Source organism: Penicillium chermesinum (assembly GCF_028974085.1).
Source record: "Penicillium chermesinum strain IBT 19713 chromosome Unknown utg000007l:1.0-2695246.0:1.0-2697696.0, whole genome shotgun sequence".
In the NCBI taxonomy this organism is placed as follows: Eukaryota; Fungi; Ascomycota; class Eurotiomycetes; order Eurotiales; family Aspergillaceae; genus Penicillium; species Penicillium chermesinum.
Genome location: NW_026695317.1, coordinates 2,315,219 through 2,340,684, shown reverse-complemented (window position 1 = coordinate 2,340,684; position 25,466 = coordinate 2,315,219). Strand labels below are relative to the sequence as shown.

General features: G+C 51.8%; 11 protein-coding genes across 11 annotated transcripts; 6 read left to right on the top strand and 5 right to left on the bottom strand.

Annotated features, from left to right (window-relative positions):
- Window positions 1-17: 17 nt before the first annotated feature.
- N7468_009634 (uncharacterized protein) lies at window positions 18-2,280 on the top strand (the record flags this gene model as incomplete). The annotated part of the gene is made up of 5 exons (XM_058478930.1): window positions 18-33; window positions 94-343; window positions 379-403; window positions 456-740; window positions 796-2,280. The coding sequence occupies 5 exons, from the start codon at window positions 18-20 to the stop codon at window positions 2,278-2,280; spliced, it is 2,061 nt and encodes a 686-aa protein (XP_058327260.1).
- Window positions 2,281-2,475: 195 nt separating this feature from the next.
- Window positions 2,476-3,157, bottom strand: N7468_009633 (uncharacterized protein; the record flags this gene model as incomplete). The annotated part of the gene is made up of 2 exons (XM_058478929.1): window positions 2,476-2,609; window positions 2,662-3,157. The coding sequence occupies 2 exons, from the start codon at window positions 3,155-3,157 to the stop codon at window positions 2,476-2,478; spliced, it is 630 nt and encodes a 209-aa protein (XP_058327259.1).
- Window positions 3,158-3,400: 243 nt separating this feature from the next.
- On the top strand, window positions 3,401-3,667 carry N7468_009632 (uncharacterized protein; the record flags this gene model as incomplete). The annotated part of the gene is made up of 1 exon (XM_058478928.1): window positions 3,401-3,667. The coding sequence occupies one exon, from the start codon at window positions 3,401-3,403 to the stop codon at window positions 3,665-3,667; it is 267 nt and encodes an 88-aa protein (XP_058327258.1).
- Window positions 3,668-4,569: 902 nt separating this feature from the next.
- Window positions 4,570-7,385, bottom strand: N7468_009631 (GH92 family glycosyl hydrolase; the record flags this gene model as incomplete). The annotated part of the gene is made up of 10 exons (XM_058478927.1): window positions 4,570-4,933; window positions 4,981-5,073; window positions 5,119-5,189; window positions 5,234-5,322; window positions 5,369-5,910; window positions 5,955-6,045; window positions 6,092-6,604; window positions 6,651-6,768; window positions 6,814-6,960; window positions 7,005-7,385. 10 exons carry the CDS (start codon window positions 7,383-7,385, stop codon window positions 4,570-4,572), a joined length of 2,409 nt encoding a protein of 802 aa, XP_058327257.1.
- Window positions 7,386-8,119: 734 nt separating this feature from the next.
- Window positions 8,120-12,658, bottom strand: smc4 (condensin subunit SMC4; the record flags this gene model as incomplete). The annotated part of the gene is given in 5 exon segments (XM_058478926.1): window positions 8,120-8,212; window positions 8,260-8,337; window positions 8,363-8,419; window positions 8,436-9,146; window positions 9,194-12,658. 5 exon segments carry the CDS (start codon window positions 12,656-12,658, stop codon window positions 8,120-8,122), a joined length of 4,404 nt encoding a protein of 1,467 aa, XP_058327256.1.
- Window positions 12,659-12,897: 239 nt separating this feature from the next.
- On the top strand, window positions 12,898-13,941 carry N7468_009629 (ELYS family protein; the record flags this gene model as incomplete). The annotated part of the gene is made up of 3 exons (XM_058478925.1): window positions 12,898-13,051; window positions 13,110-13,339; window positions 13,384-13,941. 3 exons carry the CDS (start codon window positions 12,898-12,900, stop codon window positions 13,939-13,941), a joined length of 942 nt encoding a protein of 313 aa, XP_058327255.1.
- Window positions 13,942-15,650: 1,709 nt separating this feature from the next.
- N7468_009628 (FG-nucleoporin nup42) lies at window positions 15,651-17,654 on the top strand (the record flags this gene model as incomplete). Its single annotated transcript, XM_058478924.1, has 5 exons — window positions 15,651-15,696; window positions 15,746-15,829; window positions 16,115-16,148; window positions 16,197-17,412; window positions 17,454-17,654. 5 exons carry the CDS (start codon window positions 15,651-15,653, stop codon window positions 17,652-17,654), a joined length of 1,581 nt encoding a protein of 526 aa, XP_058327254.1.
- Window positions 17,655-18,068: 414 nt separating this feature from the next.
- Window positions 18,069-18,649, bottom strand: S10a (40S ribosomal protein uS10; the record flags this gene model as incomplete). The annotated part of the gene is made up of 3 exons (XM_058478923.1): window positions 18,069-18,153; window positions 18,234-18,457; window positions 18,608-18,649. 3 exons carry the CDS (start codon window positions 18,647-18,649, stop codon window positions 18,069-18,071), a joined length of 351 nt encoding a protein of 116 aa, XP_058327253.1.
- Window positions 18,650-18,951: 302 nt separating this feature from the next.
- N7468_009626 (ASCC2 family CUE domain-containing protein) lies at window positions 18,952-21,016 on the top strand (the record flags this gene model as incomplete). The annotated part of the gene is made up of 2 exons (XM_058478922.1): window positions 18,952-20,083; window positions 20,139-21,016. The coding sequence occupies 2 exons, from the start codon at window positions 18,952-18,954 to the stop codon at window positions 21,014-21,016; spliced, it is 2,010 nt and encodes a 669-aa protein (XP_058327252.1).
- A 177-nt stretch (window positions 21,017-21,193) lies between these two features.
- Window positions 21,194-22,889, bottom strand: N7468_009625 (fatty acid desaturase; the record flags this gene model as incomplete). Its single annotated transcript, XM_058478921.1, has 2 exons — window positions 21,194-22,640; window positions 22,690-22,889. 2 exons carry the CDS (start codon window positions 22,887-22,889, stop codon window positions 21,194-21,196), a joined length of 1,647 nt encoding a protein of 548 aa, XP_058327251.1.
- Window positions 22,890-23,122: 233 nt separating this feature from the next.
- On the top strand, window positions 23,123-25,351 carry N7468_009624 (phosphoribomutase PRM15; the record flags this gene model as incomplete). The annotated part of the gene is made up of 10 exons (XM_058478920.1): window positions 23,123-23,143; window positions 23,190-23,234; window positions 23,281-23,359; window positions 23,407-23,726; window positions 23,775-23,793; window positions 23,842-23,851; window positions 23,900-24,080; window positions 24,129-24,418; window positions 24,468-25,141; window positions 25,191-25,351. 10 exons carry the CDS (start codon window positions 23,123-23,125, stop codon window positions 25,349-25,351), a joined length of 1,800 nt encoding a protein of 599 aa, XP_058327250.1.
- Between the last annotated feature and the right edge of the window lie 115 nt (window positions 25,352-25,466).

The following is a 25,466-nucleotide window of genomic DNA, read 5'->3' as shown; positions in this document are numbered from 1 at the left end:
AGCAGTTTACATCCCGGATGCGCCGAAGGTCGAGTAAGTCAAAGATCTCGATTGCTCAAAACTAACTGAGCCCCGAAATTCGTTGCTAATGAGGCAGTTTCGTCTTCGTGCATGGCCTCAACCCTCATGGTCGAAATGACCACCCCTTTGAAACATGGACGGCTCCCAACAAGGTGTTTTGGCCTGGGGACCTGCTGCCCGAAGATATCCCTTATGCGCGGATCTTTGTTTATGGCTACAACTCGATGATCACTGACGCGCAGGCCATGTCGAACGCGAGCATCAAAGACCATGCGAATACCTTGCTGAATCTACTGGATATGGAGCGAAGCCCTCATATGCAGTCAATACCCCCAAGATCATCTTTGTTTCACACAGTCTCGGGGGCCTCATTGTGAAGCAGGTAGGTTTATCCTCCCTGTCGCCGAGACACCTTCTGACACCAAATTGAACAGGCGCTCCTCAACGCCAAAGAAGACCCGAAATATACTTCCATCCGCACGGCGACTTCTGGGCTTGTTTTCTTCGCAACCCCGCACAGAGGCTCAAAATCGGTAGAGCTAGGGACGATCGCAGCTTCGATAGCCAGATTTGTATCTGATGGCAGTGCAAGTAATGATTTACTCCACAGCTTAGAATATAACTCCATATTTACACGAAACATGTCGGAGAGGTTTAGGCATCAGCTTGAGGACTATCGCGTTATCAGTTTCATCGAGGGAAAGAGGTCTCAAAGTGGTGTAGGTCCCACGTTCTCATGATGGATCGTGAATCCATGACGGCTAATGGGAATAGTTGATTGTCGACGAAGAGTCCGCAGTTCTAGGCCTATCTGGGCTGCGCGAGACACAGCTCAAGCTTGATGCAGATCATACGAAGATGTGCAAGATAGCGAATCGTGGCGGTGCCATGTACCATCTCATCAAAGGAAACATCAAGCAACTGGTAGACCAAGCGCTATTAACGGAGCACGGTTATGTCCCTCAGCCGGGACCCCGTCCCTCTGGACAGCCTCCGCCTGTGCCACCGCGGATGCACTCGAATCCATACTCACCTCCCGGTGCGAGCCAGCCGTCCAAGACTAAAATTGCCGGTACGGTGTACGTTGCGCAGGATAACGATCCTCGCTCTATAAGATGTGCGGAAATGAAAAACAAATGGCGGTGGGATGATGCTCGCGACATCGACTACGAAATGTTCCAGGAACGCTTGCGAACACTGGGTCCTGACCATGCCAGCACACTTCAAGTTGGATACAGCCTCGCCGAGACCGAACTGGAAGCTGATTACCTTGGTAAGGCGCTTGAGTGGTGTCAATGGGTCTCGGAAAATGCGCAATACACCTTGGGGCCAAAGCACATCCTGTCCTTGAGGACAGAGAGTCTCCGCGGAGAGATTCTCATGCAGTACGGTAAATGCGAGGAGGCCGAGTCCATCTGCGCCAAAATATTAGCGAGCCAGCAGATCAATATTGGCGAAGATCATCTCCACACTCTGGAAACACGACGCCGACTCGCCCTAGCGTACAATGGGCTCGGCCGTCGCGAGCACGCAGTCGCAACCGCAGAGTCTTTGGCAGAAAACTATAAGCGTCTGCTCGGAGACAACCATATCCTTGTTTTTGCCGCTATCCTGGACGCACTGGACTGGCTGATGTCGAACCCGACGGACAGTTATGTCTCGATGCACCTGCAGCCTGACGTACAGCAGGCAGTCGATATGCTGCCCCAGGTTCATCAGGAACTCCAAGAAGGGCTGGGCCGCCAACATCCCTTGACGATCCGAGCCCTGACCCTGGTGGGTCGCGGCTTGACGCGCGCAAACCAAATCATCAAGGCCTCTGAAACCCTGCGACGGGCCCTTGCGATATCCGAGGAGACCCTTGGACCTGAGCATCCCATGAGCTTGGCTATTGTCAGTAATATCGGCCTCATGTACGCCCTACGGGAGCCGCAACTCTTGGCCGTTTCTTCCCGCGCCGAGGCCTATCCATGGCTGAATCGGTATCTGGACTGGCTGGAGAGGCGCCGAGGCGTCCAGAATGCGGAGGTGCGGTGTGTGCTGAAGATGATGGCAGACTTGCATTTCATAGCCAAGGAGTATGGACCTGCCCAGAAGTTCTACGAGCGAGCCTTGGCCGCGTATGGGAACACGGATGCAAACATCTCCCAGCAGATCAGCACCAATCTGCAGCTGTGCCGGGCCAACAACATGTTCACGAATCGGGCAGGGGTGGGTTCGGGGCTTTCTGAGCTATTGTCTTCGTTTAAGCGGTTCTAAGATGATGTCTACAATTCAATCACCCGTACTATGACATTCCAGTAGCCCTCATTCCGTAGTCGGATGGGCCTTTATTGGTGTATTGGACTATCTGGAGCGTATGATATTGGACTATCTGGAGAGTATGATATCTTTCACGTACGCCCATATTCATCCCATGGCCCCGGGAGGCTATCTTAGGCGTAAAAGAGATCTCTAGTTAGAGAAATTCTCAGGAACATGCTGCCCAGAAATCTTTTCGAATTGCTCTCTCACTCCATCGGTGATCTTTTCGTTTGTATCGCGAGAAAGGGTCTTGCCACCGTACTTCTGCTCGACAGCATCCAGGCCTTGATACAATATTAGAATGCATGAGTTCCCAACCCTAGGCAGGTAACTTACCCTTGTCCAGGTAGTCTTCTTGGCCAGCAGAGTTGGAGTTAGAGTTAGAGTTGGAAGCGGAGTTGTAGTCAGAGTTGGAGTTGTAGTCAGAGTTGGAAGCAGAGTTGGAGTTAGAGTTGGAAGCGGAGTTGTAGTCAGAGTTGGAGTTGTAGTCAGGGTTGGAGTTGTAGTCAGAGTTGGAAGCAGAGTTGTAGTTGTTAGAGTTGGAGTTGTAGTCAGAGTTGGAAGCAGAGTTGTAGTTAGAGTTAGAGTTGTAGTCAGAGTTGGAAGCAGAGTTGTAGTTAGAGTTGGAGTTGGAGTCAGAGTTGGACGCAGAGTTGTAGTTATTAGAGTTGGAGTTGTAGTCAGAGTTGGAGTTGTAGTCAGAGTTGGAGTTGTAGTCAGAGTTGGAGTTGTAGTCAGAGTTGGAGTTGTAGTCAGAGTTGGAGTTGGAGTTGGAGCCCGACCCCATGTTGTCACCACCGAACTTGGAAGCGAGACCAGAGAGCTTGTCCATTGTGGTTGTGTAGAGTGTAGGAAGATAGAGTGTAGGAAGATGAAAATGTATAGTGGATGGAAAACGGCAGGCACGGGGGTCCTTAAATAGACTGGATCTGGTCCTACCCCTCAACCGATAATTGGTCTCGTCATTGCGGAGGTGTATCCACTAAGCTGAGCGTGACGTGGTATCTGTCCACAAGGTTAAAACTCTAAACTCTCTCGATCTGACTTATGAGATCGATCGATCCGAGATGGTGTCATGAAGCCCCACGGCTCGGTGGTCGGTCCTGGGGTTTCTATTGGCCAGATGGCGCCAATGCCAAGGCCCTACCCCTTTATTGCCTCGCTTGTCCCTCATTTGTACTTCTGGGACCCCTCCATGGCCCCCATCTACTGTCCCTCCATAGCCCCATCTCCTGTCCCCTTCAGTGCCCCCATCATTGTCTCATCTGCTGTCCCATCTACTGCCTATCTGACCGCCCTAGAACTCTATTTCCCGTGTAGTCATTATCCCCTCTGTGTCTGAGAAGCCTGTATGGTCCAGAACTCAAGATGTCGAGTTTCTGTACTGCCCTCCGCGTGTATCAAATAATGACTATTTGAGACTTGAATCATAGCGTTTTGGATCGCTTTGGGTTTGGGTGCAGAGACATCCCTCCCTTCTTTTCGAATCAATAGCAATGCGATTCAATACCTCGCAAGCCCTTCAGCGCCTTGTCACGACTCTACGAGGGAGGGAATATCTGCAGCACACTGGATTCGGAATCAATCGATACCTACTGAGGCTTCCTGCGATATTACCTCGCCCAGCGGAGCAACCTGGTCTCTCGACTCAACTCGTCTCGGTCTCTGACTCTTGAAATACTTGATCAGCTGTAGTCCGAAGAGCTACTGGTCGACATTGCCCTAAAAGGGTTCAAACAATTGCCGCCATCTCATCCGGCAATGGTGATTCTTCTGGTGCCTATTGGAACGTAAGCTTCTCTTTTTACCTCTTCTTTTGCAGCTTTCTCTTGTGCCCCTTGTCTTCTTCAGTGGAGCTGCTCTTAGGTCAAAGTCTTGCTCCTGAAGCATTTCTTCGCCCGCGATGCTGCTTGGCTTGGCGAGAATGGCTGCCCTCACGTCAATACCGGCATATTGGCAAATTGGTACTGCCGATATTTTTCCGAATCGGTATCCTATATTCGTGGCGTTTCTCTTAACCTAGGAAACCCAAAGAGCTTATTCTTCTTCATACATCCTACCATGCAAGAATTCATGTTGCGTCATTGTTAATCTTGCAACTACGCTAGGCATGTCTGATAATTGCAGAAGCAACATATTCATATGGCTAAGTTCATTCTCGACCTGAAGCGTAGATGAGTAGCGAAAATATTGATCTGGCCAATGCAAGCGTAATCCTCTTGCCTCCGGTCTTCAGAAATGACTTTAGATATGTCCGGGCGAGGGAGGCAAAGGGCCAGTTTCCCACTGCTTTGGATCCTGGCCGAGCTCAAATTCAATTAAGCCGCCATTGACCATCACGTCCTCATGCTCGAACCAGTTCCGAGTCCACTGCTTCCCGTTGATCTTCACGCTCTGTACGTACATGCCGTCGTCTAGCCCGCGTGCTGTGATGCGCAGCGTCTGGTTGCCGTTAACGGTCATATTTAAGTCCGGGAACCAGGGCGAGCTAAGGAGATACACGGGCTGTGTAACAACAGGGTACAAGCCAAGCATCTGCCATATCAGCCAGGAGTTGAGAGCTCCCGCATCACTGTTGCCTGGTATTCCATAAGCTGCGTCTCTGAAGCTGCAATCTCATTAGTATCGGCTCGCAAAGACACCGTATTCACGTACTATTGGTCGGCGAGACGGCGAGATTGGGCAACGCTCTTGTACTGCTTGTTGATGTAGTTGAATAGATAGGGCGTGGAGAAATCGGGCTCGTTGCTAGGCCAGTCAGTGTTGATCTCTAGCACTATCAGGTGCACGTACCCAATATTGATCAGTGTTGTTATTCCCGCTCCATTGGCACCTAGATTCTGCACCGAGAGATTGGGTTGGAACTGAACTGGTTAGCACATGAATGGCAGACATCCGATCGACTTACCATGGTGTCAAGCCGTCTTTCAAAAGTAGCATTGCCGCCCATGTACTTGATCAAGGTCTTCATATCATGCGGGACAACGAAAGAATATTCTTCCGGAATCAGCGAACGCTCAGTATCCAAATGGCATCAACTCACCCCAGGGGATACCCTCATACGTATAGTCAGTCCACTCGCAGCCATAGCAGAGCAATGGGTCATATCTGGAGCTATTGAACGTCCCATTGGACAACTTGGGCGCCAGGAAACCGGTGAAATTCAGGCTCTCGACACTTGGATCCCAGATATTCTGCCAGTTCGCGGACCGATTCAGGTACTTCGGCTGGTCCTCGGGCTTCTCACCGGCAGCCACCACGCTCAGCGCGTAGTCGTTGAGACTGTACTCGACGGTACGTGAGATGCATCGTGTGTTGCGGTCTTGCGAGACGTAGCCCAGCGCTTTCCAGTCGTCGAGAGCTCCTCGACCTTCCTTAGTGCTCGCGGAGAGGTCGGTAGGGTTGAATGTGTTATATGGTGTTACCTCGGCATCTTTCACCATAGCTTCGTACCCGGTGGTCCAGTTGATAGCGCCACGGAGGCCTTTCACGTATGCATCTGCTAGCACGTTATCGGCATTAGAGCCTCCCTGCACTAGGCCGAGAGAGCCACCAGAGTACCCGTCCAAAAGATAGCCTTGGTGCCTGTCGAGTGTTAGAGGAGACAGCTTGGAGAGCGGTCGTCTTACCGGAAGATATCAATGGCCCCTCGGATCATGGACTCGTAGTATTCAGGCTGGAAGATATGATAGAAGCTCACGGTGCAGCGGAAGATGTCCCCTATTTCGTTAGCAATTGAAGCATTTCCATTCTCTTTTGCGCTTACACATAGTATAGAAATCATCCCAATAAGGCTCATCCGAGGTCCAGAGGGGGTTCTCCCCACTGCGATCCGAAGGCATGAGGTGAGTGAAATATAAAGAGCTATACAGCAGTCTCACGTGGGTCATGTTGGCAGAGTCATCGAGCGGAACCTGAATCTTGTTGAAAACATCCTTGTTCCATTCGGTGACCGATGCAGCGACAGTGTCATTGAGCTTCCAAGATGGGATCTCCTTCCTAATGTATGAGCGGGCTTTGGCGGTGGAGATGAATGAGATGCCAACTCGGGATGTAATGTTTGAGGCAGGCCCATCATTCCAGCTCATCAACACCCCTATGCGGTTGTTCATTGGACCAGAAGTAACCTTGGTAGCGTTTTCGAATGACGGTCTGCTAGGCCCTGCATTTGCGACGGTTTGCCAGTGCGCCATCGGATCGGTGTTGATCCCAGAGAAAGTCTTCGATTGATCTGGGCTGTCGGAAAACTCGCCATAGAAGTAGACCGTAAACGGCGCTCCTGTTTCGCATTAGCACCGATCACTGCCTATATTCGCAGAGCTGACCATCATTCCAGCCTCCGGCATATGTCCCAAACCCGCTGTACGCCCCGCCATCTTCGATCTGCAATTCTCCTCCAATAAAGACCTGGCCGCCGGTGTCACCCGGGGATGCTGGCAGGTACTAAACAGGTCAGCTGTGTTCTATTCTCCAAGAAATAGACCATACATGGGATATATCTATTAGAATATGCTTCTCGCCGTCAGGGAATTTGTAATCAACGATGCCGGCGTGGCGTGAAGCAGATAGCTCGAACGTAACGCCGCTTTTCAGCTGCGTTTTGTAGTAACCCACGCTCGCACGATCATGGCCGACCTGGAAGGTCAGCATTTTTCAAGACCAGGCTCTATATCACTCACTCTTGGTTGGCTATACGTCAGATTATCCAGGACATTGACCCCATCCATGGATGCTAGGGGCATCTGAGCAATCAGTCCATATTTAGGGGCACCACCGGTGCCACTTTCGTGGAGCATAGAGATCGCTGAAACATTGCCTCCAGGGGTCCATCCGCCGTTAAGCACTGCTGTGCTCCAATTTGTCGCGGTCGAATCAATTCCGAGTTTCACAACCCCGAAAGGGAGAGTCGCTCCCAGGAATATGTCTCCTCCACCGAAGCCGGAGCCATCTGGGCCTTCTGACCCGATGAACGGATTCACATATTGAGACAAGTCTAGCTCCGCAGCTGTGCAGGGTCGCAGAAGCCACAAGGTGGCTAGTCCAAGTCGGGGCCCCTTCATATGGAGTAGTCAATTGACTATAATAACGGGTTGGTTGCAAAGAAGAGACAAACAGTGCAAGGTTGTAGCCCCTTTATGCATGCATTCTTGGAACTCCACGACCTCAGGATTCCGGGGCAGTGCAACTCGAGCCCAATTCATTTGAGCGATAAGTATTCGGCAAAAAGTCCGAGAAGCTTTCCCCAGTCTTTACCCCGCATATATGGCCATTTCAGACACGGACATTTTGGACCAAGAATCGGCTGACGACTGGAAGCGCTATGACATAGTGATCGGCAGGCTCGATGTAACAAAGCATTAGGTCAGGAACCCACCAAAGATCAGCTCTGTACACGCCCGGCCCAACCGTCGAGCTCTCGCACAGTGCTAACATAGCCGGTGGGTTGATCGAGTGCTGCATATATGCCATTTGCAGCTATATCCGCCTCTCAAAGAGAAATCAATCATTGTGTAGCCCCCTGTGCGACTGATCTGAAACCAGATACACTCCAGTCGGTTGACCTGCAATTTATTCTTCACTGGCAGCTTACTACTTCGAGTTCGGGCGATTCTGGCGTTCTCGCACTCTGCCGCCCTAGAGAGTGAACTTGATCCAGTCGGGTTGCTGATAGCTGTACAAATCTACGTGCCTACAAGCTGGAGCCTGTTAAAGATACAATGAATTCAATGCCAACTCCTGCCATGATATCATAAAACCCATACCCAGCCAGAGCCATGCTGAACAGACTAGAACGTCAGATATTAACATAATCGCGATTCTCGATGGCGACGCTCTTTGTCATGTGATTAACTTTGTAGACACCGACGAGTCTTGCGGCGAGCTCGAACTGGAACGGATTAGCATGGCTTGGGAGAACTGGAGAGACAAACTTACCATGTTGTTTCTTAGAGAAATGACAATAAACTGTGCATTCTTCGTTCGTTCCTTAATGTATGAAGCCACGATAGAGACCTAAAAAAGTTAGACAAAGATAGACCATGAAAAGGGGTGACTCAGGACCACTCACGTTCCGGAAATCCAAGGCGGCATCAATCTCGTCCATGACATACAGGGGGGGTGGGCTTGTAGTGATGCAGGGCAAAGACGAGAGCCAGACTGGACAGGGTCTTCTCACCACCAGACAAATTACCGATGTTCTTCCAGCTCTTCTTTGGGGGCATGACGGAGAACAGGATGCCCTCGGAGAAGGGATCTAATGAGTCGACCAGTTCGAGCTCGGCGTTTCCGCCCATGGTGATCATCTGATACATCTCCTTCAAGCGAAGGGAGATGATACCGAAACCTTCCATAAACCCGTTAAGACGAGCTGACCGGAGGCCGTCCAAGCGAGCCTTGGCGCTGTCTCTGGTAGCCAGGGCACTTGCCAGGTCTGCGGAACGAGATTCGTGCTCGGCGTTCCGGCGACGGTACTCCTCAATCACACTGATATCGACCGAGGTGTTCTGAACCTTCTCTTCCAGGGCCGCGATGACAGCCTTGAGAGACTCCTTGTTCATGGCGTCCAGCTCGTCTTTGGTGAATGTCTGAAGCTCGGTAGTTTCCTGCTCCTCGCCGAGATCGCTGACGTTCTGGAGAGCGAGCTTGGAAAGCTTCTCCTCCCAGTACCGGCTACGTTTTTGGTTCTCGGCAAGGGCCTTCTGATTCTCTTCGAGCTTGTTGCGCATTTCAATCTCCGTGGCGCGAGTCTCATTCAATTCGGCGACCTTCTCGTCGAGCTCTTCCTTCATGGTTTGAAGCTCGCCCTTTTGAGTTTCGAGTGCCTAGTATCGTTAGTACGTGGATCATTTCTTGCTACTGCGTGGCATACCTCTTGAGCTTCCTCGGCCTTCTGTCTCCACCCGGAAGCATCTTTGGCTTGTCTCTCCACGTCGTCCTCCAGCTTCTGCAGCTCCTCGGAAATCTGATTCAGCTCTTTCTCAGAGGTGTCACGGGCCTTGCTGTGCTTGGTGATGAGCTTCTCATTCTTCGCGATCTGGACCTCGGCATCGGAAATCTCTTCCGCCAACATGCTGATCTGTTCCTTGAGGCCGTCGACCTTGGCTTTCTGGCCACGGAGACGGACACCACCGACTTCCATGATCTTGCTTTGCAGCTCTTGGATCTCTTCCTCGATGCCGCTCTTCTGGCCATTGAGGTCGTCGATCTCGTTGTTCAAGGCCTCGATCTGCTGCTCGAGGGCATTTTCTTGGGCTGCGTCGGACTTGGAAGGTTTGTGCTCGGCACTGATCTCCTTCACGCGACGTTGGGCATCGGTAAGACTCCGCTTAGCACTGTCAATTTCGATCATGATCTTCTGGATCTTGGTATCCACACGAGGAACTTCTTCGGTCTTTTCCCGCATTTGAGACTCGATGTGGCGCTGCTTTTCTTGGAAGTGCTGAAACTTGCGCTCCAGCTCTTCGAGGTCCGAGTCCAGCCGGGCCACTTGCTCCTTGGTGGTATCGGCGACTTGCTTGGAAGACATGCCACCACGGGCCACACGGGTACCACCACCACTCATAGTACCAGATACGTCAATCAACTGACCATCGAGTGTGACGACTCGCCAACGACGAGCACCATAGGCAATTCGGTTGGCCTGCTCCAGGTCCTTGGCGACAAGGGTGTTTTGCATGACACTATAGAAAGCAGGTGCGAACTTGGCATCCTTGGGCTTGACGAGATCAAAGAGACGGGGCACACTTTCAGGGGTGTAGATGGTCGACATGTCACGACGGGGGAGCCGGTCGAGCAGGATGAAATTGGCTCTACCCAGGTTATTCTTTCGCAGGTAGTCAATGCAGTGTTGACCGACCTCGACGGTCTCCACGACCATGTTGTCGAGTGCGGGGCACGCGGTTGAAATTGCCACATCATATTTCTCGTCGATGGTGCCGAGGTTGCCCAAACGGCCGTGGAAGCCATCAATGCGGCCGGACTCCTTCAGACGCATCAGACCTGTGAGGACGCTTCCGCGGTTTTGGGTGCTCGCAAGACTGTTCCGAGCTTCGTCGGCCTTTTGCCTGGCGCTGGAGACATGCGTTCGGATTTCCGGCTCGCGGGCGGCATATTTCTTGAGATCGTGTTGCAGCTTCGCCAGTTCTCCTTCCAAGGTCTCTTTCTGGGCCTGTCTCTCTTCCAGGTTGGTCTGTTTCATCTGCAGCGTCTCCTGGATGGCGGCAATCTTGCCCTGTGCCTCTTCGAGCTGAACGGCACCAGCATTGCTTCTTTCGCGGAGGATGTCGAGTTCACTTTGTGCGACGGCAACAGCAGACTGCTTCTTGTTGATCTTCTCATTCCAGGGCTCGAGTGACTTTTGCTTAATAGCGATCTGTTCGGACAGTCCTTCGGTCTTTCCCTTGAGACCCTCACGGATTGTATTCAACTCTGCTTCTTCGGCCTTCATCTCTTTCTCGAGCTGGGCCGTCTCAGCGGTCTTCTTCTCGATGTCATCTGTAAACTTCTGGACAAGACTCTGACACTCGGACGCGGCTAGACGGCTTGTTTGCATTGTCTTCTCCAGCTTCTTCTGCTTCCCGAGAAGGAATTTCTTCTTCTCTTCGAATTTGACGCCCTCCTTATCATACTTGGCCATCTCCTTCAAGAGCTCTTTGGTCTGCTTCTCCATAGACTCGTATTCACGGACGCCGCGCTTGTAGGCCTTTTCGATCTCCTTGATGCCGGCCTCATTGCCTTCGTGCTTTTCAAGCTCCATGTTCAGCAACTCCTGCATCTGGAGGATAGCTTCCTCGGTGACGCGGACATTGTCAGCGCACTCATCGATATAGATTTGATAGAGAGCGGACTGCTTCTCGGCAAGCTCGTTCTCATCCCGGATATATGCAAGAGCCTTATTCTTCTTGTCTTCGAGGGCTGTCTTCTCCTTTTCGACGTGCTGCACTCGGTTGTTCTTCTCCACGCATACGTCGTTCAGGGTTTCCAGTTCCGCGGCTGCTTCGTCGATCGGCGTCTTATACTTGGAGGTACCGATGATATCCTCCAGATACTCGAGGAGACCTTCGTCGTGCTCGTTCGTAGCTTTGGCCTTCATCTGCGCGATCGACTCGACTTCGCCCTGGAGGATCAGGAATCGCTTGTGGTCGAGATCGATTCCGCGGTCGCGAAGAAATGTCGTTACGGCAGTGAAGTTGGTTTCTTTCTTGTTCATGTAGTATTTGCTGCTGTTGTTTTTGAACGCGCGGCGGGATATAACCAGCTGCGAGTCAGGAATCACCTCGTGCCCGCCATCTGGAAGATCCAGAACTTGGGCAAAGTGAACCTCGACCTCACAATAAGGAAGGTCCGGGTACTGGGCAGAGTTGTGAATCAACGCGGAGATCTTGCCTTGTCGCATCTTGCTAGCACGGAAACCGAATACGAACAGAAGCGAATCAATCACGTTCGACTTGCCAGATCCATTGGGTCCAACAACGGAAGAGAACGAAGCATGGAAAGGTCCAACAACTTGCTTCCCAGCATAACTCTTGAAGTTGACGAGTACCAGATTCTGGATGATCATACGAGGTTTGGGCTCGGCGGGCTCCTCTGGCGCTGGGGCTGCAACATTATTCCTAGACTTCATCACGATGTCCATGGGCCTTTCCAAAACGGTCGAGTTCGGGTTGATTATAGAGATCTGTTTCGGTTCTTCTGGCTGCTTCGATGGCGATTGCGATTGGTTGACGGCCGCATCAGTGATATCCGAGAGAGGCGGTACACTTTCCCGACGAGCCCGCGCTTCAGGCTCTGGCGACGCGGATGGCTCTGGAGTGGGAAGTGAGCCCTTTGCCGGCTTCGGCGTGATAGAACCACGACTCTTGCGGGGATGAGCCATACTATGTTTTTTCAAAGCAGCCTGACTCGAAGGTGAATCAGGGTCAGCTTCGACAGCCTCAGTGCTCTTTCTCTTCAATCTTGGTTTGCCAGATGGTGATTCAGGATCGGCTTCGGCAGAAGCCATACTGACATCGTCATCATCATCCTCCTCCTCGCCCGTCTCGTTTTCGTCGTTATCCGTGCTTTGCGACACGTCTGATTCCTCGGCTACCGAAGGTCGAGATTTGCGCGCGGGGCGCACAGTCGGGGGTGTCGTTGGATCAAGAGCCAGCCGTTTTGATGGCCGCCTTGCCTGTTTCGGGACGGGCGTATAATCCTGCTCTTCTTCGTCATCGTCGTCGTGTGTCGCGGTAGGTGTTTCGTTCCCGGAGATCTCTGATTCGGAGGTCTCTTCGACGGCGTAGCTCCTGCGGGAGGCAGCGCGACGCGAGGGTCGGCCCTTGGTGAGAGAAGCCATTGTGCGCAGAGTCGAAGCGCTTACTGCATGGGTGCGAGGGGTAAGGAGAAGATAATGATGATGGAACACAATCGCATTTCACGGGAAGTGGGTTGTTTACGTCCGGCCAAAAGCAGATTAGCGCCCTTTACTGCCATAACAGATCCTCACCGCCATATCGTACCGTCGCAATACACAAAATTACTTAAAATTACGTGCTCTTCTGGCTGCTTTCCATCTTCAAACCACTTGCGCCTATCATGTCATATTGGGCGGACTTTGATAACATCTTCAGCTTCAACAAGAAGTATCACTATGAATCCAAGACTGTTGAGCTCATTGTGAGCAATCGTCGGGTGCTGGACAACCAGCTCTTTGCGGATCGGCTTCTTGGGCTGCTCGGGATCAAAGGAGGTATGACGAGCTTCCAAGCTTCTTCCTGGAAGGCTTGCAGAATACTGACTCTCTGAAGTGACGAAAGTGTACCCGCCGAAGACCAATTCCGACTTGCGATCTCTGGTCGACCAGATCGTCTCCTCCGAGTTCGACATCCATCATAAACAAGCTTTGATCTATTACATCCTCAAAGACTGCCGTAATGCCCAAGGGGCGGCAGCTCAATTCGCAAACTCCTGTCATTTCCCGGAGAAGTACCGACTGTTCATTGAGGGGGTTTGGCATATGGACCGTCTTGACTTCCGCGTGAGTTCGAATGAGCAACCCACTGTTCATCGCTGACTGTCTAGGGTGCGATCGAATACCTTGCCGAGCCCTCTCTGATCCCAACCTTCCCTGATGAGATCCTCTACACCCTCACTCTCCCTCACATCCCGAAGCACGATGACAGTCTCGCTATCGCCTATTACCTGACTGCTGCTCCGCCTTTAGCAACTGAAAAGGTTCAACGAGCATACTTTGAGACACTAGCGCGGTCTGGTGTTACCGAAGCATTCTTCTTTACTCGCAAGTACGATGAGTTCCACCGCCACAGCTTTTTCGTCCAGCTCATTGAATTTGTGCTCAAAACCTCGCCTGGTCAAACCCGATCAAAGCGCGCAATGGAGCTCGTTGGGCTGCCACTGGACGAGGATGAGGAGGCGTGGTTCCAAGAATCATTGCTCCGCGGAGCCGCAAGCCACTTCCCGGGCGCCAAAGATACATTGATGATGCGTTGCTTTGCTACTGGTAAGATGGATGCGCTGGCCGCTGAACTCGAAACCCTCGGAGGTAAAAAGGTGGAGGGCTTGAATTGGGATGATCTGCGAGAAAGTGTGCGTTCCTCGGGGGCAACACCTGCGCAATGAGTACACGAATGAATTGGGTAGATAGGAGTTAAGGACTCAATTAAATGGGATTCGATCATGATAAGGATCTTCGATATCAGCCTGGAAGGCATTCCCAGTGCTTCCAGGGCTTTCGCCATGAACACTTAGTTCGCGTGGGAGCTGCAAGGCTAAATCAACTCATTTCCAGGTTTCCGCCGAGTCACCTGAGGACACGACTTCCGACTTTATCAATATGGCTAGCGCAGAGCTAGTTCTTGCTATTGTTATAACTCTCGGCCTTCGCTTAAAGTACGTAGTATCAGCTGTCGAGGAACCCTAAATTAATATATCTAGACATGGCAAATCCTTACAGTTAATATAAATCTTCCAGCAAGGCCGAAAATGAGATCACTAAGTGCAATGTTGCTATTGAACCTGCTTGGCTTAAAATTACACAGCAGCTGGCCTCTTAAAGCATATTTGGGGTAAACTCACCGAATACTATCCAGATCTGCAGGGCCGTATATTCAGGATCCTGGAAAGTAAACCCCAGCACGCAATCGCGCGGACCAGAAACGTTGTAGATTATCAAAGCAGTATTAGAGATTCCAGCAGACAAGAAGCAGCCAAGTATACTGTTTATTTCAGGGACAGTCTCAAAGAAGCCATCCATGACCTCCAAGGATAGCAGCAGGGGTTTGATTCATCTTGATTGTTCGCAGTCGAGAGATCGATTCCGATTCTATTAGATGTCCAGGTTCTGAAAGGCTTTCAACTGGTAGCAATATCTGGATGGGCTACTAATTGGGGTCAACTAGACACATTAAGAAGGTGAGAATCACTGGCTTGCTGAAAGAGCCGCATGCTAACCACTGGAAGATGCTCCTCAAATTAGGCGAAACACTAGGTGACACACATGGTTCAAGAACGATTTTGCTCGTGCCTTGACCCATTCGTCTTTTCCTATGCTTCGGTTTTCAAGCTATGTCGAGCTCTTGAATATTAGCCATTCAGCATTATCGATTGATCGTCGAGGACGGGTTCAACCATTTTGGACTCATTTTTGTGCAAAACTGCGCGCTCTATACTTCGTGTTCTTGCAATTTAAGGCCAATTGAAGCTATATACAAGATTTTCCATTGGCGGTGTTTATCATTAAGAACCAGTGATACTACATCGAAGCCAGGCGCGAATCCAAGGATACTCGTTCTGTATTGTGCTTGGCGTTTGATTATTTCTCCTACTGACTTTCAGAAGCTCTGAGATAGAAAGCTCTCACGTACGTTGGTTCTTTTGATAATACCCACCTGTGTGGCCTATCAAGTCAGTTGCCATACCTCCTATAAGCTTTGAACTAGGCTGCGGCGATGAAATGTCATTAGCTCTGGATTGAGAAAGCCTTCGAATCTTTCAGTTTACACACATTGGAAATATTGGATCATACATCTTGCGCTGGATCCCTTCACTTCTTATTTCTATCCAAGTCAGTCTGCAGTACAAAGTGAGGCGCGATAAGCGATAACGATAACGATAACGGTAGGGCGCGATTGACTTTACATCCCCGGAAGAGCTTCTTCCTTTCACGCGTTCCCCATTCTCCAATCAATGAGACTCTATAACTCCTTCTTCTCACCCTCAAATCCACCAGCTGATAGGGTGTATCTCACTGACTGAGCCGTTGACTCGAGCCAGCTGATCTGAATGGGGCTGGGCCTCTGGAAGCAATTTGCCCACTCAAAACGACCACAATGACGATCTGCAAATACTTCCAGCAAGGTCGCTGTAGATACGGAGGTGAGTCGATTGAAACTCCGTCAATTGGTACAAGCTAATCACTACTTAGATGGCTGCCGCTACGAGCACCCAGGCTCGGGCAACACCGTTTCGTCTGGAAATCGATTTGGAGCATTGTCCGGCGGTTTTGGAGGTAAATAAGCATTCGCACTTGTGAATCATCCGATCTCCCATGGCTGTGTCCGCGAGAGCTTGGTTCCTTTCTTCATTCACTCATCTGCCATGTGGTCCTACCACATACATATTCTGGGAACTCTGTCCCTACAACTGTCCCCTTCTCCCTCTGTGCAATTACTTCTCTCCTCTTCACCATCCAATTTTTTTGTCATATTTCTTCCCCCGCCAGCAGCGCCTTTGACCATGAGCCTACTCAATATGTCACCCTTTGTTCCTTGCTCTAATATTTTCGATCGATTAGGTCAGACTTCAGTCCAGACTCCGAAAGGGAACAAGTAAGTCGGTTGACCTGAGAAGGTTGACAGTAGCTGACTTCCGTACAGACTCACATTGAATGTATCTGACATCAAGGCGGACCTGACTGAAAAGAAGAATCGCCCTGATTGGATCTTCTCCTCCTATGCACCTGCTCCAGATGTTCCTCGACTCTTGTTCGGTGGCCCTCAGCGGGAGCAGAGCATGGAGGAAATGCGCTTGCGACACTATGAGGCTACTGCAGCCGGAAACATGGACCAGGCGGTTCAGGAGGCCCAGGCTTTGTGGCAAGAGTCGATGAAGCAGATGGAGGTCGCCTTGAACGACACTCAAGGTGCGATCAAGTACATCCTTGATGGTTTCCAGGAACACCCCAACAGGATCGATATCTGTGAAGGCAACACTGGTCCAAATTCAAACCAATCCGGCCCAGCTCCCTTTTCCCAAGCTCAACAGTCATCCGGCTCAACTGCTTTTAACCAGCCAGCATCTGTCGGATTTGGCCAGCCTGCTCAAAGTGCGTCGCCATTCGGCCAACCACAGCAACCTGGATTTGGCCAGCCATCTGCGCTGGGCTCGGGAACTGCATTTGGCCAGCCGTCGAGCCTGGGAGGTGGAGGTGGATTCGGCAAGCCAGGATTTGGAACGGGAGGCTCTGCATTTGGCACCACGAACAATGCATCATCGTTTGGGTCGACTCCGTTCGGTCAACCCTCAGCGGCATCTGCATCACCATTTGGCGGTGCATCCACAGCATCCCCGTTCTCCCAGATCAACCAAAATGCCAACCCGTCCCCATTCTCAAACCCCTCCGCCACGCAAGCAAACCCCTCTCCGTTCGGTCAACCTTCGCAACCGTCCGCCTTTGGCCAACCATCGGCACTCGGGTCCGGGTCCTCTCCCTTTGGACAGGCGCAGAAGCCTGCTGCTGCTGCCTCTCCTTTCGGCCAGGCATCAGGCGCGAGCGGATTCGGACAAGCGGCTCAGAGCGTGTCACCATTCGGCCAGGTACAACCACAGCAGAACCAATTATCTAACCCGAGTCCTTTCGGACAGCCACAGGCTTCTACTACTACAGCATTTGGAGGCCAGCCTACTTCTGCCGCTCCCTTTGGACAGACTGCTGCTCCTCAGGGCATTCCGGTTGAGTCAAACCAAAACGCCGGCCCACCAGCGTTCATGGACGTGGACGAAACCAAGTACTTGAACCCTCTTCCACGCCTGCAGGGCGAGACTCGACGAGACCCTGCAAGCAACCGCCTCACGATGTGGAAAGGTCGTCCAGTCCAGTATCTCAAGGACCACCCCTGCTATCTCCACCCCAGGACAACAAGACTTGGATCCGCATCCACTTCCCCGATGGACCACCAGATCCGGCATCCCTGCGTGATTCTCAGGCCAAGGAGGATGAATACACTCCTGAGATCGCAGCCAAGTATGAATATTTTCTGAAGCATGGCCATTACGAGAACGGCGAGATTCCCGCTGTGCCACCAAAGCGAGAGTGGATCAGCTTTGATTTCTGAGTATACCCGGATGCTATGTATTGTCCGGTTTCCAATTGCTTCAAAATGGTGCTATGATCATGTGCTTACAGCGAATCGGGTTATGGGGCGTTCTGCCTGGCGGCTCCACGGTAATGCAGTCGGCGTACGTGCTATTTTAGTGCAGCGACCACTTTAGTGCAGCTACTGATTTGAAAGGCGAGATTTACTTCTTACCCACACTCGAATGATGCTAGACAGAAGTTCTACATAAACATTATTTCTCAAGATGTTTCCATTTTTTTTTTAATCAGGTAATCGGGTATCCAGCCTTGAATCCTAGTACAAGTAAAACAAGTCCACGGCAAGAAGAACTGCCAAGGTGACCAAAAGATCACTCAAGACAGTCTAACCAGAGCCCTCCCTGACCCATTGCTTGAACTAAAGATAGTGCATTTAAGCAGCAATGGTAACCTCAACCTCAACACCAGCCTCGATGTTGATGATGATCTGCTTGACGGTCTCGGTGGGGGCGAGCAGGCTAGCAAATGTCAGTCACAATCCAAATCACGTATTAACCCGCGGGGTGGCGGGGAATAGAGTATGATGGGGCACACTTACTCGATGAGACGCTTGTGGATGCGCATCTCGTACTTGTCCCAGGTCTTGGAACCCTCACCGTTGGGGGTCTTACGGGTGGAGATGTGCAGGGTCTTGGTGGGAAGACGGACAGGGCCCTTGACCTGCAGAGACTTGCTGCGGGCACGGTCAATCAGCTCCTGGCAGACCTTCTCGAGGGAGGCGACCTTGCGGGAGGTGAGGGTGATGCGGATCTTGTGGACCTTCTGTAAAGTTGTTAGCGACTGGCTTTACTCCGTGATGCAGCGTCTAGATGCCTGGAGCTCGTAGTCGCGGGTGATCTTTTTGTTGGCAGATTCATACAGCGCTGCGTCGCGCTCGGATACTGAAGGGGAAGACATGAAGGAAGAACGTACAGGGCCCTCGCCGAAATCCTTCTCGGGCTTCTGGAAAGACATCTTGAGTGATTGGGGGTATGTAGTGAATGGCTATCAAGACCTGAACTGCGAGGCTCGGTAAAGTGATGATGGCCGGTGAATACTGTGTGGAGCGGTGAATTTCTCGAAATTTGCAATTCAGTGCGCGAAGTCTTGGCGTTCGGTTATCTTGCCGCTAGCCTCTTTGGGAGTTGATGAGTCAGCGGTCGGGGTCCCAATGCAGTGGCATATACAAGGAATGATGGCTTATTTAGGCTTCTTGATTTGTTTCATTGGTGCTTTTCTCTCCTCTCTGCTGTACACGGTCTGTTTGGGGTTTTGAGATGGTGGTCTTTCCACCTTTAGCTCCGGTCCCCTCCCCCGCAGTGCGGCGGACGATCCCCTCCAAAGATTGGGAGGCATGTCTAGACGCGTGGATGGCCTTGCTGGGCTTCAGACTGAACTCAAATGATGCGCAGTTTGCAGAGGCCGCAGCAGAAGACCCCGCTGTTGTGCCATTCTTGGAATCATTCTACCAACAGACCGCGGCTGGGGATTCAGGGCTACAGTCAGGACCGAAAGCTCGAAAGCTCCGGAAGCTATGCTTCTTGACAGCTCGGAGATACATGCTGCTAAAAGATCCATTGCCAGGAATCCTGCAGTGGTCGCTTCTCGGAGACTTATGTTGCTGCTATCCGTCGAGTGCCGCCTTGCGGGCATTATTATCGGAAACATGGGACTTGCATCACGAAAAGATATCCCTCAGCATAGAAAAGGCTAAATCACAGTTGATCGGCCAGTTAGCCACCTCCGGTGGAAACTCGGATAGCGATCTCATTTTTAATATTCGGCGATTGACCATTCTGGCCTCCACATTGCCGCCGTGCGGTCAAGTTCTTATGGCCGGCTCAGATTACCTCGACACTTTAGCAGAAGCATATCAATCTCCAAAGGATAGAGAAGAGCTTCGCAAGAACCTCGTGGCCAACGTCTACGTCGGCCTGGTCTCATTACTAAAAGGACCAGCTAACCTGTCCCTCCTGCTGGACCAATTGTTCAGCCTCAAATCTGCAGCTGGTTTGGGGACACCCCAAATGAAGCACGAGGCCACAATGCTTTCAGACCTTGTCTGTAGCTCCGATATTCTTGCCCGGCTGGAAAAATACCTTGCAAGTCATCCACAGAAACGAGCTGAGAATCTACTGGCAAGTTTGCATGCATATCAGATGGACTCGAAGGATCTGCACCGCCGATATCAACGACGTAAGAAAGCAGACAAGGGCAAGGGCCCATCTTCCGGCCTTGAAATTCCAGAAGAAATCCACGCACATAAGCTGTCCCTCATCTCTCAAGTCCAAGACCTCTTCCCAGATCTTGGCTCCGCCTTCGTTGTCCGGCTCCTGGATGTCTACGGCGATAATCCAGAAACAGTCGTGGCCCATCTTCTGGACGATTCCCTTGCCCCAGAACTCCAAGGTCTAGACCGATCTGAGCAGCTCCCCCCCTCCAGAAGCACATAAGAGCAATTTAGCACCACGCCCAACCCCTCCAGACCTAACACCACCTCTGGAGCCCGTCCCTGTCCGGAGAAACGTCTTCGACACAGACGTCGACCTGGCCGAGCTCAGCTTATCCGACAACGCAAAAGGAAAGATCCGTTTCGGGCGCGCGAACCCAGAACTCACAGCCGACGAAGTCCTCGCCGACCGCAGCCAACACTCGACCAACAAAGCAGCGATCCTGTCTGCGCTGGCAGCGTTCGACTCCGACGACGACGAGCGTGACGATACCTACGACGAAGCTGACGTGGGCGGCACAGTCGACAGCGTAGCAGCCGGCACCGACGCCGATGGGGACGCCGAGGCTCGCAACCGTGCTGCAGCATCAGAAGCGGCTGAAATGAGTCTCTTCCGTACATACAAATCCAATGCGGCGCTCTTCGGCCGGGACTCGGCCACGCGCCGCTCGCAGCCGCGTGCGCAGCTCAAGCGGGAGACGAATATGACGGATGAGGCAATTGAAGGCTGGGCTGTTATGCTCGCTCGGGATCCTAAGCGTCTTGCCAGGCTTGATAAGAAGCTTGCAGATGACCTGGGTGGCGTCAGCGGTGGGCTGAACCAGCCTGATCTCGAAGCTACGTCTTACCGGAAGCCGCGTGCAGGAGAGGAGGGTTCGGAGGACGAGTCTGCGCCTTCAGGCCGTGGGCCTGGTCAGAGGGGCCGTGGCCGTGGCTGGGGCCATGGCCGTGGACGAGGTGCAGGTCGAGGTGGCAGTCATCCGCAGACTGGAGAGCAGAGCAACACCGCTGCGAATCGGAGGAAAGAGGAGAACAAGGCTAGTAGAGCAAACCATAACCGGCGCCAGCAGCGGGCGAAAAAGATTGCCCGGGGTGGTGGGCTGCCGGGGTAGCTCACGTTACACATGATTACAGATGGAGACCAAAAGGGATCCATAAACTTCGCATATAAAAGCATGGCAATACACGTTGCATTCATCATCAACCACCGCTGCTCAGTAAGAGTTACAGGGCTATCTACCATATAGGAAAATCGTTCATATGTACATGACAGTACCCAGGCCCGCTGTCTAATGATGCGAGAAAACACCATCTTGAGCAATCGACCTCCGGCATTCTTCCATCAGGCGCAGCTGCTTCGCCACATCACCGAGCTTGCCGATGACCTGCTTATTCCCGTCGTAGAAAGTGAAGATGGCATATGGGATGCCAGTCTCCTTGCAGAACTCCAATACATACTTCTGAGCCCGGCGGAGGTTGTGGCGCGGCATCCGCGGGTATAGGTGGTGGATAGCCTGGAATTGCAAGCCCCCGTGGAAAAAATCAAGCCAAGTTGGGCAGTCAACGTCCATGGTGGTGCGCAGCATCTTCTGGGGAAAGGACTCGGTGACTCCCAAGTCGGCGGTGGACATGGCGAAGTGGGACAGAGTGATCTGCACGTGCAAAGGTGATGGGACAATGTGCGAGATCATCAGGTAGATAAATCGGGTTTTCCAGTCAGGCAGGGTCTTGTACAGGATACCGTAGACAAACCAGTACCAAAAGAACACCTGCCCTGCGATTTCGAGCCATCGATGCCACCACGCAGGGCCTTTCTTTGGCGCCTGGCCCTTGAGCAGGTATTCCCAGCTCAGGGCATAAAGGTTGAACCGGGCCAGGGCCATGATAGGGTAATAGGTCCAGTTCTGGACCTTCAGCGTGACTCGCGCCACGGCGTCGAGGGCCATAGTGCGATCATAGTAAGTACTCCGGAGACTATCAAAGAAGCGGTGCGAGATGGCAAAGAACGGGATGTGCTCGATATCAGGGTCATGCTCAGGCTCATTTGTCACGATATGGTGCACATTGTGGCTCCGCTTCCACCAACCCAGGCTCAAACCTCCGCAGAAATCGGCGATGAGAATTCCGATCACGGTATCAACATGAAAGTTATGCGTGATACCCATGTGGCCGGAATCATGTGCTGTGAACACCAGCTGGTGCCAGAGACAACCGAGAAAGAATGCAGATGTTGCCCACCATTCCAATCGCAGGAAAGTATAGGCAAGCCCGGCGAAGAGACTGTAGCGACAGCATTCGACAAAGTAGGCAAAGTAGTTACACTCAAATAGCCCTTCGGCATAGAGGCGGTCGTGCAGGTCACGATATTTCTGCTTGATGCTCTCTTGGCTTGCCTGGTCAAGCGATGGGTATTTCTCCTTGTCGAAAATGATCTCCTGCCGCGTGCGAGCATCGAGGAAGGCCGGCTTCGGCTGTGAGTCCGCAATTACAGGTTTTTTGGTATCTTTCCTTCGCTGAACGGTCTTGTCGGCTGGCTCGAATACGGGGGAGGGTGGGATGGACCCTTCCTGGCTGGAAATGTCTTGGCTGGGCAGGTCGTCCTCGCTGGAACAAGAGTCCTCCACGTACGGCCGGAACTTGCCCCCTTGAATTGGCGGTAGAAAGTTGACCCAAAGTCCTTCAATTCGTCCGATCTGGTATGACAGCATAAGGTCGCGGGCTTCTCTGGAGTGCAGCCTGGATGATCATTAGTCTTATTCGACCAGGCCGAACTAGCTGCACGTACGCATTGATTTCGTCTGTAGCATCCCTGCCCACCATGTGCTTGATGGGCTTTTCACCGCCAGGGTGAAACTTCAGGAAGGCATCCACCTTGAGGACCCGGCCCTCGAAAATTAAGACATGCTTGTTGTCTGCGATCAAACCCTCGATATATCGACGGCTCAGCACGGTGTTCTTCCTGTCTGTCTGGGATGGTTTCCCCATGGTCGGAGGGTGCGGGGGGTGCGGAGTTGCGGTACAAAGGGGGGCCAGTTTGGATATAGGATCGGACAACGATCAAGGAAACATAGTACGCTCAAGTGATTCCGCTGCAAATGTCAAGAATGTGTAAAAGGGAACCAGGGGCAGCTGGTAGGCAGACGTTTCGGAGGAGCAAGGCAAGTGGAGCGGCCCCGCTGTTTCTTCGGCGGCAGTGCTTCCACAACGTTGACAAGCACATGAATGGCATGATGGCCCAGGTGAATCCCACATTCCGAGCAATCAGCTCCAGCTAATACGATTTAGGAAACATTGCACTCTCTGACCCAGACATGGCTGGAGTGGGATAAGGTAATCGCCTGATCACGGTGGCCTGATGTTGTTCTTACTTGGATAGGACCCCGTTACCGTTGCAGAAATCAAGCAACTGCAAGGTGCTGGAGCTGAAGATGAACTGGAGCGCCGTCTTCGCCACCGTAGGTCGCACCCACGGTATACGAGTATGGTAGCCTAACGAGTCCAGGAATCGAGTTTGGCACTGCTGGTCTCCGTGGCCGAATGGGTGCGGGATTCTCCTGCATGAATGCTTTAACTGTGATCCAAGCTTCACAGGGGCTGGCCAAACATATCCAGACAAGACGCTCTGAGGTTGCTTCCAAAGGTGTGGTCATTGGCCATGATGCGCGCCACAATTCTCGACGATTTGCTGAGCTTGCTGCCAATGCCTTCATCGCGCTTCGGATTCCAGTGTGGTTCTTTGCAGAGCCGTCGCCCACGCCTACTGTGCCATTCGGAATCAACCACTTTAAGGCAGCGGGGGGCGTCATGATCACCGCCAGTCACGTATGTAATCCAGACCCCCAAGAATCATTGCATACTAACGGATGGCAGAACCCACCTCAAGATAACGGTATGTCCACTTGCATTAATTAAGATAATAAATGCTAACTGTGTATAGGTTACAAGGTGTAAGTCTGGCCGCAGGAGAACTAGCATGGGCTAATATCGGCATACAGCTACTCAAGCAATGGTGCTCAGATCAATCGCCCCGAGGACGGAGAAATTGCACAGTCCATTCGAGAAAATCTAGAGCCCTGGCCGACAGCTTGGCAAGAGCTGCAGTCTAGTGAACATTTGCATGATGATGCATATCAGCAGCTCCTGTCTCCGTATCAGGCCCGAGTCAAGGAATACGCGGTAAGCATCCCTGCATCCCGATTGAATAGCAGGTCTGACCATGAACAGCTTTCTACTGTCTCAGGATTGGGTACATTGATTCCCTTTGTTTACACACCTCTTCATGGTGTTGGGGGCCTAGTCCTTCCGGAACTTTGTCGCTCGTTGGGCGTGGAAAGCTTTGTTTCTGTGCCTCTACAAACTGAACCCGACCCCGACTTCCCGACGGTCCAATTCCCGAATCCCGAGGAAGCTGGGGCGCTTGACCTTGCAACACAATCTGCAGATCAAAACGGGCGGACGTTGATCATCGCTAATGACCCGGATGCAGATCGTTTTGCTGCGGCAGAAAAAGTCAAGTAGGTTTTTTTCTGGCTATACTTCCCAACCATAGCTGACATGTGACAGCGGAGAATGGTTTCTGTTTACTGGAAACCACGTTGGGGTCCTTCTGGCTTCCCATATCCTTGATTCTTTAGACCCGAAGGACGTCAATAAGGAAACCGTGTTAACTACCACAGTATCCAGTGGCATGATCGAGAAGATGGCAAAATCTAGGGGTGTCCAATTCAAAGAGACGCTTACGGGCTTCAAATGGATGGGTAATGTTGCCCGAGATCTTGAAGCAGTGGGCAGACATGTCCCATTTGCGTATGAGGAGGCCCTTGGCTACATGTTCCCATCCGTGTGCTACGATAAGGACGGCATCACTGCCGCTGCTGTCTTCCTGGCTGCCACTGCCAAGTGGAAGGCCCAAGGGATGACAGCATATGCGAAGCTCCAGCAGCTTTTCACTCAATTTGGTCACCATGAAACGTTGAACAATTATTTTCGATCGCCAAGTCCAGCGCTGACCACTGAACTGTTCAAGGGGATCAGAAGCGGCTCGTTCCTAGCTAATATGAAACTTGGGCCTATGAGAATTCTTCGTTGGAGAGACCTGACCGAGGGCTATGACTCCAGTTCTCCCGATAACAAGCCTGATCTACCTGACGACCCTACCAGCCAAATGTTGACGCTGTGGCTCGATGGGGGAGTCCGGTTTACAATTAGAGGTTCTGGAACGGAGCCGAAGGTTAAATGTAGGTTGGTCCCATAAAGCTTGCTTCGTGCGCTGACATTGGAATACAGTCTACATTGAGTGCTGCGGTTCCTCTCGTGACGACGCTGTCAAAGCAGTCTGTGATACCTTCCTTGCGATCCTGGACCAATGGGTCAAGAGGTTCACTCCTTCCATGACCCATAGTCACCAGCTTCTTACATCATCTGGCCATGTTCTAAATCTCAAATAGTGAAAAATAGGTCAACATGGAATAAATCGAGGTCCATAACTTCATGGCTTACAGGGTCTTATGATTTCCAGACATGAGGGCTTTCCGGAAAATAATCGAACAAAGTTAGTGTCAG